We start from the raw sequence: 14,054 nt of genomic DNA, 5'->3' as shown, positions 1-14,054 counted from the left end.
ATTCAGCCTGCCTGTATCCCCAGTGCCTGGCCTAACAGACACGCAGATGTGCAGGTAAAACACCCTGGTTAGGGCCTAGCACACATCACCTTTATTAAAAATGGCCCCACACCCTCTTACAAAGGAGGTGGCAAGCGACCAAGACAATGGCTCGCTTTGGGATGTGGGAAACCGGAGGGAGCCCAGACCTGCTCCGTTTCATAGGCTTGCTCTGGGGTCCCGAGTGAGGAAGTGGCTACATGTTGCTGGAGGTCCCTGCAGGCCGAGAAGAGGGGTCTGGGCACCTTCACGCGAGGGTGTTAGTAGTGCAACTTGAAGGGCAAAATGCAGCACAAGGGGACTGGCAGCGGGGTTTCAGGCACTTGGATTTGGGCTGAGATGCCACACCTGTCCCACGAAGGCACATCTGCAAGACACAGCAAGGCCTGCCCGGTCCTGCTTCGTAACCTCGTCTCCCGTCCTTCTGTCCCACTGTTCTTGAGCCATGTGACCACGTGAGCTCTGCGTTCTAATGTGCACAGCCCTCTGCTGTCCACAATGGCCTTCCCACACCTAATTTTCTGGTTGGATTCACCCGACAGACAGAGGTAGGCAGGACAGGGCTGGTCTCCGGGTAAGGCCTGGTACGTGGTGGCAGGACTTTGGGTCCCCATCCATGGCGGCCCTGGTTCCGCTGTCAGCTCTTCAGCCAGCTGGTGTCCTTGTCTAGTGTAGAGAAGCGGATCAGCTTCAGGCTGGGCGGCTGGGGCTTCCTGTCATCCCAGAGGTACTCAGGGGACAGCACCTTGGACGGCTTGTGTGAGATAAAGCGGCGGTTCAGGTGACTCTCCTCCTGCCAGGCTGCCATGATGCCATTGGCTTTGTCTGCCAGGATGGCCATGTGGCAGGCCCTGGTAAACTCATATACCTTGGCCACCTGCCCGCCAAAGACCGCCCCGCCATAATAGAAGTCCCCTTCACTGTCTGCCACAAAAGCAGCGGAAACATGCCTGCGTTCATAGGGGAACTGCAGGCGGGGTACAGCGTAGTAGCCTGGGTGAATGGCAGCCACCAGGTCCCCCAGGGTCTCAGGGCCCCATGGGTTCCGGAACACCATGTCCACATCGAGGCAGAAGAGATAGTCCACCTCCCGGTGTGCCCTCCTGGCAATGTGCTGACTGATGGTCTCCATCCGGCGCATGGAGATCTCCTCCCAGTGGGAGTGACCTTGGATGGGAATGACGCTGAGATGCCGGCCGGGGCCCAGCGGGACCCTGGGGATGGCTGTAGGGTCATCAGTGAAAATGTAGAAACACACCCGGTACCCGCGCATGAAGAACTCCTCGGCGGACTCCAAGAAGAGCTGGACGAAGTGGGTGTACCTGGGATGATAACCCAGTCGACTCACCACTACGCCAGCAGGGCTGCTGCCTGGGTCCTCGCGCTGTGCTGGGCGTGGGGTCTGGGATCAGTCAAGCCGGGCTCCACTTCCCAACTCCCCACCTCGAGAAGCCACTCTGGTCTGACCCTCTGGGCCCTCATCTGTTAAATTCCCTAAATCCTAGTACTGACTCTTAAGACTGTTGTAGGAATGATTTTTCTTTTTTTTTTTTTTTTTTTAGTTGGAGTCTCACTCTTGTCGCCTAGGCTGGGGTGCAGTGGCACGCTCACGGCCACCCTTGCTTCAACCTGCTGGGCTCTGGCGATCCTTCCACCTCAGCCTTCCCAGTTGCTGGAACTACAGATGCATGCCACCACGTCCAGCTAGCTTTTTGTGGTTTTTTTTGAGTCGGAGTCTCCCTCTGTCACCCAGGTTGGAGTGCAGTGGCATGCTCCCTGCCACCACAGCCTCGGCCTGCTGGGCTCAGGTGATCCTTTCGCTTCAGCCTTCCAAGTAGCTGGGACTACAGGTGTGTGCCACCACCACACCTGTCTAATTTTTTGATTTATTGTAGAGTTGAGGTCTCGCCAAGTTGCTCAGGCTGGTCTCAAACCCATGGACTCAGGTAATCCTCTCACCTCGGTTTTCCAAAGTGCTGGGATTATGGTGTGAGCCACCACACCTGGCCTTTTTTTTTTTTTTTTTTGAGTTGGGGTCTCAGTCTGTTCCCCAGGCTGGAGTGCAGTGGCACGATCGTGACTCACTACAGCCTCAACCTTCTGGGCTCAGGCAATCCTTCTGCCTCAATCTCTTGAGTTGCTGGGACTACAGGCCACCATGCCTGGCTAATTTTTAATTTTTTTGTAGAGACGAGGTCTTGCTATGTTGCCCAGGCTACATCCCCTGGGCTCCAGCAATCCTCCCATTTCAGCCTCCTAAAGTGCTGAGATTGCAGGCATGAGCCACCACGCCTAGCCTAGTGGTAATTCTTATATTCACGAACCAATAACTTATATTGAGCACTTACTCAATGTCAGGCAGTGTTCTAAGGAATTCTTATTACCTTCTATTTTTATACTCCGCCTATAAGCTCGCCCATTTTATAGGGAGGTACACTGAAGATCAGAGAGCGGAAAGTGGCCAAGAAGCAGGTTAGCAGCTGAATCAAGGGAAAGAGAGGTGTGCTCGATGCTGGGGGCATCAAGTGGGGAGTGGATGATAGAGCCCTGCCCCCCCCCCAGCCACAAGTGATTGGACAAGGAGGTCACCCGACCCCAGTGGGCCGTTCATCATCTGACCAGTGCTCTAGGCCTTGGAGACCATCATGGTCTCTCTGTCAGGAGTCCTAGGAAGGGACCCAGAGGGAAAATGGGGTCAGGGAAGGGAGGAGGGCACAGGAGGGAGGGGGCGTAGGGGCCTCCTGACAAAGACTTCTGCTGTTGCCTTGCCTGGGCTGCCTCCGCCTCCCCTTCCACGCCAGGGCCAGGTGACTCTCCTCTTGCCAGGCTGACCCCCTTCCCCCAGAGAGCCCACCTCCCATACTCTGCTCTGCAAGGCACCTGATTCAGAGCGCCCCCTGGTGGCCAGTCAGGGTCCTGCTGGCAGGGTCCTCTCCCCTAAGCTGTAAGCTTTTGTGGCTCAGGGAGACACCCCTCCACTCCACCCCATCCCTCTCTTCCTCCCACCCTCCACCTAGCCCAGTACTCACTTCCCCACGGCAAACACCGTGACCCCAATGGTCAGGTTCAAGGGCTGGTAGATGTGCTGCAGGAGCTCTGGGTTGAAGGTTCCCTCAGACACGATGGGTGCCAACCAGGGTGTGAGTGTCAGCAGCTCTGTGGGCCTGGCAGCAGGGAGGTAGTGGGCACTGGTACCCTCCCCTTGTGAAAGCCTCATCCTGGCCCTGCCCCTCTCACTGTGTGACCCGGGGCCACTTCATCCCCGTCTCTGGGCCTCAGTGTCTTCAACAAACAGTGGGGATGATAATAGCTGCTTCCTAGCAGGGTTGGAAGGGCCAGGAATTAATGCATGCCAAGTGGCTATAGGAGCCAGCATTGTCCATGTGTGTGGGTGCTTAATAAACCATAGGCAAGACAGCACTATCCTTAACAACAGACTGAGCACCTACTGTACACAAGCACAATGCATACGTTACAAATACCATCTCTTCTGATCTTCTAACCTATAAGGTAGTTACTATTATTATCCACCCATACAGAACAAGCTCAGAGCAGCTGGGTAACCTGCCCAAGGTCACACAACCCAGATTCCTGACTTCCAACCCTGTGTAGGATCCCAGACTACCCGGGCCCCAAGGGTACCCCTGACACTGGCACTTCCATCACCCCAAGTACGAGGGGGGACCCAAAAAACCTGGAATTATCTTTTGGAAGGTGGACCCTTTGTGGTACAGTCTCCCCCTGCTAGGTGAGTGTTCTAGGAACCCATTGGCATCAATGGACCAGCTAGCATTGTTGTGACAGGCTACATTTGACTTCCGTGAAATTTTTTTGGAGATTTTTTAGCACATTTGCCCATTTCATGATGGATGATTTACGATTTACGCACCTGCCTCCATGGCACTTCAGTTTTTGACCAAAAATGACATGATCCCTATGCCCCACCCTCCCTATTTACCTGATCTCCCCCGAGTGACTTTTTTTGTTTGTTTCTCTGGATGAAAAAATTCTCAAAGGGAAACATTTTGCCTATGTGGAAGAGATGCAACAAAAAACCGCAGAAGCACCAAAAGGCATCCAAATGGACAAGTTCAAAAACAGGTTTGAATTGTATTGCATTCAATGGAGAGTACTATGAAGGTAACTGAAGTTTAAACATGAAGAATAGATACACTTTTTTAAAATAAATACATTCCAGGTTTTTTTGGGGTCCCTTCTCATATAAGTTAGAGCCCTGTTGGTCCCTGCCAAGCCCCAGCAGGTCTCTCCATGACACCCACCTGTGCTCCAGCAGCTTGGGCTGAGGATACTGTGTCCTGCAAGAAGGAAGGGGCAGTGGTGAAGTGGGGTGGCCCCCATCTCTACAGCCACGAAAGGGGAAATGACAGTCTCCTTACTGTGTCACGAGTAGGAGTGGCTTCTCTTCCTTATACTGCAGTTTCATGTTGCTGGTGGCAGAGACAAGAAAGAACCGTCAGTATGGGGCCGGGGGTAGATACCCCCAGCTTTCATGTAGACTCCCTCTACCTTTCCCTACAGCTCCACCCACTTTACAGAGGAGGAGCTGGGGTCCCCTATAGAGGCGGTCTGTCCATGGTCACTGGGAGAAGAAGCGACAGGGCGGCACTAGCGATTCGAACCTAGTGCCTCTTGGTACCAAAGCTGATGCTTTTCCAACCACATCATATGGTTGTGTCTCAGAATTGGGTAGAAGGTGTAGAAGCTGCAAAGGCCCTGGGACCATAGGTGAGAAAATTAACCTGATTCCGCTGGGATGGGCAGCTGTGTGTGTGTGCAATCCCCGTTTCTAAAACATGAGTCAAGGTTTGCTGTGAAAGTATTTTGTAATGTGATCAACAATTCTGTTCATTGATTTTTTTTTTTTTTGAGTTGGAGTCTAACTCTGTCGCCCAGATTGGAGTGCAGTGGCACTCTCCCGGCCACCGCAGCCTTGACCTGCTGGGCTCAGGAGATCCTTGGGCTGAGGCCTTCCAAGTAGCCGGAACTATAGGTGCGCGCTACTACGCCTGGCTAATTTGTTATGTATTATAGAGACAAGGTCTCTCCAAGTTGCCCGGGTGGGTCTCAAACCCGTGGGCTCAGGCAATCCACTCACCTTGGCCTCCCAAAGTGCTGGGATTATAGGCTGAGCTACTGAGCCCAGCCGATTATTTTATTTTATTTTTTTTTAGTTGGAATTTCACTCTGTCCCCCAGGCTGGAATGCATTGGCATGCTCACAGGCACTGCAGCATCAACCTGCTGGGCTCAGGCGATCCTTCCACCTCAGCTTTCCAAGCAGCTGGAACTACAGGCATGAGCCACCATGCCCGACTAATTTTTTGATTTATTGTAGAATGAGGTTTCACCAAGTTGCCCAGGCTGGTTTCGAACCCATGAGCTCAGGCAGTCCTCTCCCCTCGGCCTCCCAAAATGCTGGGATTATAGGTGTGAGCCACCGTGCCCGGCCAGTCTGTTGATTTTATATAAAATAAATTATTCTGAATAACTTCAGTGGCTCTTATCTAATCCATTGAAAGAACAGAACTGTGGATTGTGGCGTCACTTTCTTTTTTTGGGGGGGTGGGTGGGTTGGAGTCTCACTCTGTCACTCAGACTGGAGTGTAGTGGCATGCTCATGGCCACCGCAGCCTCGACCTGCTGGGTTCAGGCAAGCCTTCCACCTCAGCTTTCCAAGTAGTCAGAACTACAGACGCGAGCTACCATGCCCGGCTATTTTTAAATTTTATTGTAGAGGTGAAGTCTCACCAAGTTGCCCCGTCTAGTCTCGAACGCGCGGGCTCAGGCAATCCACTCGCCTCGGCCTCCCAAAGTGCTGAGATTACAGGCTGAGCCACCGAGCCTGGCCCTACGGCGTCACTTTCTAAGAGGTCCAGCTGCCCTGCAGATTTCAGATCTGCCTAGCCAGCCCTCACAATCACCTAAATCAGTTCCTTGTGGACCACTGATCTGTCTACTTACCTATCACTTACTGGTTCTGTTTCTCTCTCTCTCTTTTTTAGAGACAGGGTCTTATTCTATCACCCAGGCTGGAGTACAGTCATGTGATCATGACTTACTGCAGCCCCCAACTCCTGGTCTCAATCCATCCTCTTGCCTCAGCCTCCCTAAGTGCTGGGATTACAGGCATTGCCACCAGGTACAGCCTAGGTTCTGTTTCTTTCTTTCTTTCTTTCTTTCTTTCTTTCTTTCTTTCTTTCTTTCTTTCTTTCTTTCTTTCTTTCTTTCTTTCCTTCTTTCCTTCCTTCCTTCCTTCCTTTCTTTCTTCTCTCTCTCTCTCTCTCTCTCTCCTCTCTTTTCTCTCTTTCTTTCTTTGTCAGAGTCTCACTCTGTCCTCAGGCTGGAGTGCAGTAGCATAATCACAGCCACCACAGCCTCGACCTCCTGGGCTCAGGCAATCCTTCCATTCCAGCCTCCCAGGTAGCTGAATCACAGGTGTGCACCATGATGCCCGGTTGATTCTTTTATTTATTGTAGAGTCTCACCAAGTTGCCCAGGTTGGTCTTGAACCCTTGGGTTCAGGCAATCCTCTCACCTCAGCCTCCCAAAATGCTGGAATTACAGGTGTGAGCCACCACACCTGGTCCTAGGTTCTGTTTCTCTAGTGGAGCCCTGATGGCCACTTTTCTGCATCTGTAAAATGGGCAACCGTCCTTAACCCTAGAATTGCTGTGAGAATTAAATGAGGTATGTAAGCACTTAGTAAAGTCAGGCATCCTGGGCATGTCTTGGTAAGCACCCTTTATGGTCAGTTTCCACTTGCTTCAGTCAGGTTAAACTGGGGTGAAGAAATAAGGAGGGGGGTCCCTGAATAAGGAGCCAGAGGGGCTCCAGGGCCATACCCCTGTGCTGACCTCTGGCTCTGCCACCAACTGGCCCAGAGACCTGGGGCCAGATATTTGACTCCATGGACTTTATTTCCTTCATCCAGAAAACCATCCACCATCCACTTAGATTATTTATTTTTTATTTTATGATTATTATTTTGTAGAAACCGAGTCTTGCTGTTGCCCAGGCTGGTCTCAAGTGATCCTCCTGCCTTGGCCTCCCAAAGTGCTGGGATTACAGGTTTGAGCTACCATGTCTGGTTCTGCTTATTGTATTTCTATAGGGGTAGATGTGCAGCCCAGAGAAGGGAAAGACCTGCCCAAGGCAACTGGGCAAGTGGTGTCAAGAAGCCTGAGGCCAGGTGCAGTGTCTCACGCCTGTCATCCCAGCACTTTGGGAGGTGGAGGTGAGATGATTGCCTGAGCCCCGGGGGTTGAGACCAGTCTGGGCAACTTGGCGAGACCTCAACTCTACAATAAATTTAAAAATTAGCTGGGTATGGTGGTACACACCTGTAATCCCAGCTACTTGAGGGGCTGAGGTGGGAGAATTGCCACAGCCCAGGAGAATTGCCACAGCCCAGGAGCCCACGGCTGCAGTGAGCCATGATTGTGCCACTGCACTCCAGCCTGGGTGACAGAGTAACACTCCGATTCAAAAAAAAAAAAAAGCAGCAGCCTGAGGTCAGCTGTCCCAAGGCAGGAACTCCTGAGGAAGCCACTGCCTGATGACAAGGTGGTCTTCTAGTTGCCTATGAGTTTCAATATGTCATGTGTGATGGGATGTCATGTATGAGGATGGTTGGCGCTTCCTCTGGCTCTTCCACTTTTAGTCTATGCTTTTTTATCCGTCTTACTCCATTGCCCAGGCTGGAGTGCAGTGGCACGCTCACGGCCACCCCAGTGTCGACCTGCTGGGATCACGAGATCCTTCCACCTCAGCCTTCCAAGTAGCCAGAACTACAGGCGCATGCTACCACGCCCAGCTCATTTTTGATTTATTGTAGAGATGAGGTCTCGCCAAGTCGCCCAGGCTGGTCTCAAACCCGCAGGCTCAGGCAATCCATTCACCTCGGTCTCCCAAAGTGCTAGGATTATAGGCTGAGCCACCGAGTCCAGCCAAGGTTTACCATTTTAACCATTTTTAAGTATACGACTCAGTGGCATTAAGTACATCCACACTGTCGTGCAACCATCACCACCATCCGTGTCTAGAACCTTTTCATCTTCCCCATTACACAACAGCTCACCATTGCTCCTTCCTGCAGTCCCTGGGATCTCTGATTCTACTTCTGCCTCTATGAATCTGATTGTCGCAGATATATAGTATTCATCCTTTTGGGATTAGTCTCTACTCATGAACTGACAATTTTTTAGAATCAATTAACAGCTGGGTGCGGTGGCTCATGCCTGTTATCCCAGCACTCTGGGAGGCCAAGGCAGGAGGATCATGAGCCCAGGAGTTCGAGACCAGCCTGGGCAACATGGAGAAACTTTGTCTCTATAAAAAAAATCCAAAAATTAGTCAGGTGTGGTGGCACATGCCTATAGTCCCAGCTACTTGGGAGGCTGAGGCAGAAGGATCACTCAAGCCAGGGCGAGAGAACTCTGACTCAAAAAATAAAGTCAATTCATCAAATTGGCCCTCTGACCTAGTTTCTTTTCTTTTCTTTTTTTTTTTTTTTTTTAGTTGGAGTCTCACTCTGTCACCCAGACTGGAGTGCAGTGGCCGCTCCTGGCCACCGCAGCTTCGACCTGCTGGGCTCCGGCAATCCTTCTGCCTCAGCCTTCCGAGTAGCTGGAATTACAGGCATGCGCTGCCATGCCCGGCTAATTTTTTGATTTATTGTAGAGATGAGGTCTCGCCAAATTGCCCAGGCGGGTCTCGAACCCGCGGGTTCAGGCAATCCTCTCACCTCAGCCTCCCAAAGTGCTGGGATTACAGGCTGAGCCACCGAGCCCGGTTCTGACCTAGCTTCTTACAAGCAAGCACGTTCCAGGTCCCTGCTCAAAAAGTAATGGGATTCCAAGCAGGTGGTCAGAAGCGAGAAGGGACGCCAGCCACCCCTCATTCTGTGCTTCTGGGACTCTCAGCTTCTCTCTTCTCTCCACAATCCCAGACACGCTCCAGACATGCTGCATTAAAGAGTTAGACACAGCCGGGCTCAGTGGCTCAGCCTGTAATCCCGCGCCTTTGGGAGGCTGAGGTGAGTGGATTGCCTGAGCCCACAGGTTCGAGACCCGCCTGGGCAGGCAAGACCTCATCTCTACAATAAATCAGAAAATCAGCCGGGCGTGGTAGCGCACGCCTGTAATTCCGGCTACTCAGAAGGCTGAGGTGGAAGGATCGCCGGAGCCCAGCAGGTCGAGGCTGCAGTGGCCGGGAGTGGCCATTGCACTCCAGTCTGGGTGACAGAGTGAGACTCCAACCCAAAAAAAAAAAAAAAAAAAAAGAGTTAGGCACAAGAATACAGAAGTCATAGGAGACCCAAAACCAAAAAAAAAGAACTTCACATTTCTTAGACTCTGAAGACAATAAAACTAAAAGAAGAAATTCAAAGACAAAGAGGGGAAGATTTGACAGTCTAAAACAAACAAAATTTCCAACTTCAATCTATTAAAAAAAATGCAATTGGCTAGGTGCGGTGACTCACACCCGTAATCCCAGAACTTTGGGAGGCGAAGACGAGAGGATTGCCTGAGCTCAGAGGTTCCAGACCAGCCTGGGCAAACTGGGGAGACCTCATCTCTACAATAAATAAAAAAATTAGCTGAGCATGGTGGCCCATGCCTGTAGTTCCAGCTATTCTGAAGGCTGAGGTAGAAAGATCACATGAGTCCAGCAGGTAGAGAGTGCAGTGGCCATGATAATGCCACTGCACTCCAGTCTGGGTGACAGAGTAAGACTCCAACTCAAATAATAATAATAACAATAGAAGCCGGCTCGGTGGCTCAGCCTGTAATCCCGCGCCTTTGGGAGGCTGAGGTGAGTGGACTGCCTGAGCCCGCGGGTTCGTGACCCGCCTGGGCAGGCGAGACCTCATCTCTACAATAAAAAAAAAAAAAAAAAAAAAATTAGCCGGGCGTGGTAGCGCGTGCCTGTAATTCCGGCTACTCGGAAGGCTGAGGCGGAAGGATCGCCGGAGCCCAGCAGGTCGAGGCTGCGGTGGCTGGGAGCGGCCACTGCACTCCAACCTGGGCGACAGAGTGAGACTCCAACTCAAAAAAATAAAAAATAAAAAATAACGATGGAGTAGAACCAAAAGATAGGCAAACTGGGAAGATGAAAAATATAGCAGATCTGTTCACCCAAGGATATGGTAGAAACTCATGAACAGACTAAAGAGAGAAGGTGATAGAGTAAGCATTTTGCAGGAAGAAATTCAATTTCTGGAATGATGTGGGGCAAATAAGGGCCTCACTAGTAATCACAGAAATGAAATTTAGGACCAGCTCTTGCTGTAATCCCAGCACTTTGGGAAGCTGAGGTGGAAGGATCACTTGGGGCCAGGAGTTCAAGACCAGCCTGGGCAACATAGCAAGACCCTTATCCCTATTAAAAAAAAAAGTAACTGAAATTGAAAACAAAGAGATAGAATTTTCCATCTCTCGAATCAGTAGGATGGGCTCAATTTTGGCTTTCTTTCTTTTTTTTTGAGTTGGAGTCTCACTCTGTCACCCAGGCTGGAGTGCAGTGGCATGCTCATGGCCAACGCATCCTCAACCTGCTGGGCTTAGGTGATCCTTCCACCTCAGACTTCCAGGTAGCTGGAACTACAGACACACGCTACCACGCCCGGTTTATTTATTTGTTTGTTTGTTTGTTTATTTATTTATTTGCTTTATTGTAGAGACAAGGTCTCAACAAGTTGCCCAGGCTGGTCTTGAGTCCCCAGGCTCAGGCAATCCTCTCGCCCTGGTCTCCCAAAGTTCTGGGATTATAGGTTGAGCCACCATGCCCTGCCTCAATTTTGTTTTTCAATAACCACCGGTATTTCCAGCACCAGTCCAGGTACAATATGGGTGGTCTCGCTAGGCAGTACTCAGACAGGGTTGTTAAGTGGGTGTGTGTGACTGATATGCTGCTGTCTTTATGGAAAACAACCTGATGAGATGGATCAGAACATATCCATATCCTCCTGTCAGGTAAGGCAGCATACCTGAATAAAATGATATTTAAAATGGAAAAAGGGTTATGCCCCTGGCTTCTCATCACAAACTAATTTCGAACCCTGGGAAACTGGGAGCAACCCAAATGCCCAGCAGTTGTTGGTGGTCAAGGGACAGAGGATCAAAATTATGGCCCAGTCATGGGTGGAATAAGATGGATGGCAACCATGAAGAGCAGATACACACCCTGAAAAATAAAGTTCATTCTAGGAAAACAAGATAAAAATTGCAAAAATAGTATGGTCACAACTGTTTTTAATAGCATTACAGGCCAGGTGCAGTGGGATCATGCCTGTAATCCCAGCACTTTGGAAGGCTGAGGCGAGAGGATTGCTTGAGACCAGGAGCTCAAGACTAGCCTGGGAACTCGGCGAGACCCCGTCTTTACAAAAAATCAAAAAATGAGCTGGGCATGGTGGCATGTACCTGTAGACCCAGCTACTTAGGAGGCTGAAGTGGAAGGATCTCCTGAGCCCAGGAGGTTAAGGCTGCAGTGAGCTGTGACCATGTCACTGCACTCCAGCCTGGGCAACAGAGTGAGGCTCTGACTCAAAAGAAAAAAAATCAGGCCAGGCACAGTGGCTCAGCCTGTAATCCCAGCACTTTGGGAGGCTGAGGCGAGAGGATTGCCTAAGCCTAGGGGTTCGAGACCAGCCTGGGCAACTTGGTGAGACCTCGTCTCTACAACAAATCACAAAAACTAGCCAAGTGTGGTGGCGTGCGTCTGTAGCTACTTGGAAGGCTGAGGCAGAAGGATGGCCTGCGTCCAGCACTGGGCAACAAGAGGGAGACTCCAACTGAAAAAAAAAAAAACAACAAAAAAGAAGCACAGCAAAAAAAAAAAGAAAGAAAGAAAAAGAAAAGAGCATGCCAACAACGAACTTCTAAATCTGAGTATAACGCCAACAGATGATACCTAGAGAGTTTTCTTTTTCCTTTGGTCTTCTCTGTTTTCCAGTTTCCTAACCTCCCACGTTCTACATTTGTAATAAAACATGTCTCACTGTTTAGCCACCTATAATTCAGATGTTCACCTTTCCTTTAGCTGTCATGAAAAACAAAAGGCATGGTGCCAGACGCTCCTCTGAGATGCTCCCAACCCATTTTTTCACTCTGAACTGTCAAAAAGTCAGATTCATTATGCGAGGAAGTCTTTGGTCACATGTTAATTTGTTAACCGGTCACCTGATAAACCCACATAGAACACATAATCCAGCAAAAAGGTCAAGTCCTCAAGACACTGAGCACTCACCATGTAACACCAAGCTATTCACAGACATCATTGCACCAAGTTCCCAGTGGCCTGGGAGGGGCACCTCTACCATTCCATTTTACAGGTGCCGCAAGCAGGGCTCAGAGCTGTGCAGCCCGTCCAAGGTCAAATCATGCAGGAGGCTGCAAGGATGCTCAAAGAAATGGGAATTTCACCCCACATTTGTGGCAGCCCTTCTAAATTACCCAAACACTACCGCATTTATCAGAACCATGAGCTTAGGACCCTAGAACGCACAGACAAAGTGACCTTAAAGACTCTCCTTTCGGGCAACCCCTTCGGGTCCCCTCCCACTGTGGGAGTTTTTCTGTCCTCTTATTAAACCCTGCTTTAAAAAAAGAAAACAAAACAACTCTCCTGTCTCTCCACTTTTGAGCAGCCCTGGGGGCCCTCACTTCTCCTAGCCCCACCCATACTTACAAGATCTCTGGGCAGGGGAGGTAGTAGGGGACATAGGAGACCGGCAGCCAGTTCTCAATATACACCCTGGGAAGGAAAAACACTTGTTGGCTCCATTCCTCCCCAGCCGCTGCAAATTCACTCAAAGCTTCACAGAAGGACATGGGGTGAACTTGGGAGCATGACCAGGAGTTCCTCATCAACACTGGGTGAAGGACAGTCCAGGCAGAGGAACGAGCAAGTCAAAGGCCAGGAGGCCCGTACAAGGCAAAATTCAGAGCTGAAACTAGCTGGGTCTTGCTGGGGCTGGGGAACAGGTGAGCCAGGAGAGGTTGGTGGGACCTGGGATCTCCCGAGGGAATCAAGGTTTGGGGTTGATGTGCAGAGACGGGGCGGAGTCCTGGGGTGGGGAGGGAAGGAGACTCACCACAGGACACTGAGGCTTGTGCCCACCAACAGGCAGAACCCCAGGCCGAGTGCCAGTCTCCGGCGGTGCATCGCTGGGTACCGCACCGGAGCCCGGACACCTGCAGAGACCCCACCGACCTGAGCGAAGCAGGCTGTCCCCTCCCGGGGCTGTCAGCCTCTGAGCCTGCGTCTCTGAGGTCTCGAGAACACCTGCAAAGGAATGCTCCTTATCCCGAGACAGCGGCTCCGCCCCTGTATCCCTGCCCTCCCTTCGGTCGCCCACCGCGGGAATGTGCGTCCTAGGTCCCTCCTAGTCCCGCTGGAGTCCGGGCTCAGCTCTGGCAGAGAGACCAGTGGCAGTGGCTCTGTGGTCAGCTGGAGCTTCCAGCTAGCTGTCCTTTGGTAGAGATGCGGGGGCCGACCTTGCGGAGGAGGCGGCCCCCGGCCTCGGACCCCGCCGTCTCCCTCGCTTCCTCCATTCTTGGAGGTGATCAGAGGCCGGCGGCCGAGAGCCTTGGACAGCAGCAAGAGGGCGGGCGCTAGGGCTAGTACACCGGAAATCATGCCCCGAGGCAGGGCTGGGGACACACCCAGTCCCGGCAGGGGCTTCCCGGGGAGGGACCGCCTGGATCCCCCTCTGGGAGCGCTCGGGCAGCGGGACTCTCCTCCGGGGGCGGGGCCTGAGGGGTCCCGGGGACCGTGGGAACGCGCTTCTCTCTCATTGGCTCGGTGACCTTGGGTTAATTCTCCCCTCCCCCCAGCCTCAGGGTTCGCCCCGGTCCTCGGCGGCGGGAGTGAGGACGATGCGCGGAAGAGCCTGTGAAGTGCATGGCACAGCGGGGCCACCGTGAGCAGCGGGCCCGAGGTCAGAGATTCCAGGGCCACGGCCCTGGGGGTCAGACCCCTGCTCACTCGGGA

At 51.8% G+C, this 14,054-nt stretch overlaps 1 protein-coding gene across 3 annotated transcripts; it reads right to left on the bottom strand.

The window, feature by feature from the left end:
* Positions 1 to 502: 502 nt before the first annotated feature.
* Positions 503 to 13,632, bottom strand: GBGT1 (globoside alpha-1,3-N-acetylgalactosaminyltransferase 1 (FORS blood group)). Of its 3 annotated transcripts, none has more exons than XM_008049505.2 (6): positions 13,156 to 13,632; positions 12,750 to 12,815; positions 4,437 to 4,487; positions 4,320 to 4,355; positions 3,069 to 3,203; positions 593 to 1,361 (listed from the first exon to the last, which is right to left on the bottom strand). In XM_008049505.2, the coding sequence occupies exons 1-6, from the start codon at positions 13,224 to 13,226 to the stop codon at positions 677 to 679; spliced, it is 1,044 nt and encodes a 347-aa protein (XP_008047696.1). In that variant the 5' UTR covers positions 13,227 to 13,632; the 3' UTR covers positions 593 to 676. The 3 variants fall into 3 exon arrangements, with proteins under 3 accessions (XP_008047697.1, XP_008047696.1, XP_021563963.1); XM_021708288.1 differs by having other exon boundaries at positions 681 to 1,342; XM_008049506.1 differs by lacking the exon at positions 4,437 to 4,487 and having other exon boundaries at positions 503 to 1,361.
* Positions 13,633 to 14,054: the final 422 nt, after the last annotated feature.

The sequence above is a fragment of the Carlito syrichta genome, unplaced genomic scaffold (assembly GCF_000164805.1).
Source record: "Carlito syrichta isolate Samal-C Ts95f unplaced genomic scaffold, Tarsius_syrichta-2.0.1 Scaffold135706, whole genome shotgun sequence".
Lineage (NCBI taxonomy): Eukaryota > Metazoa > Chordata > Mammalia > Primates > Tarsiidae > Carlito > Carlito syrichta.
This window is presented reverse-complemented; position numbering and strand designations above follow the sequence as displayed.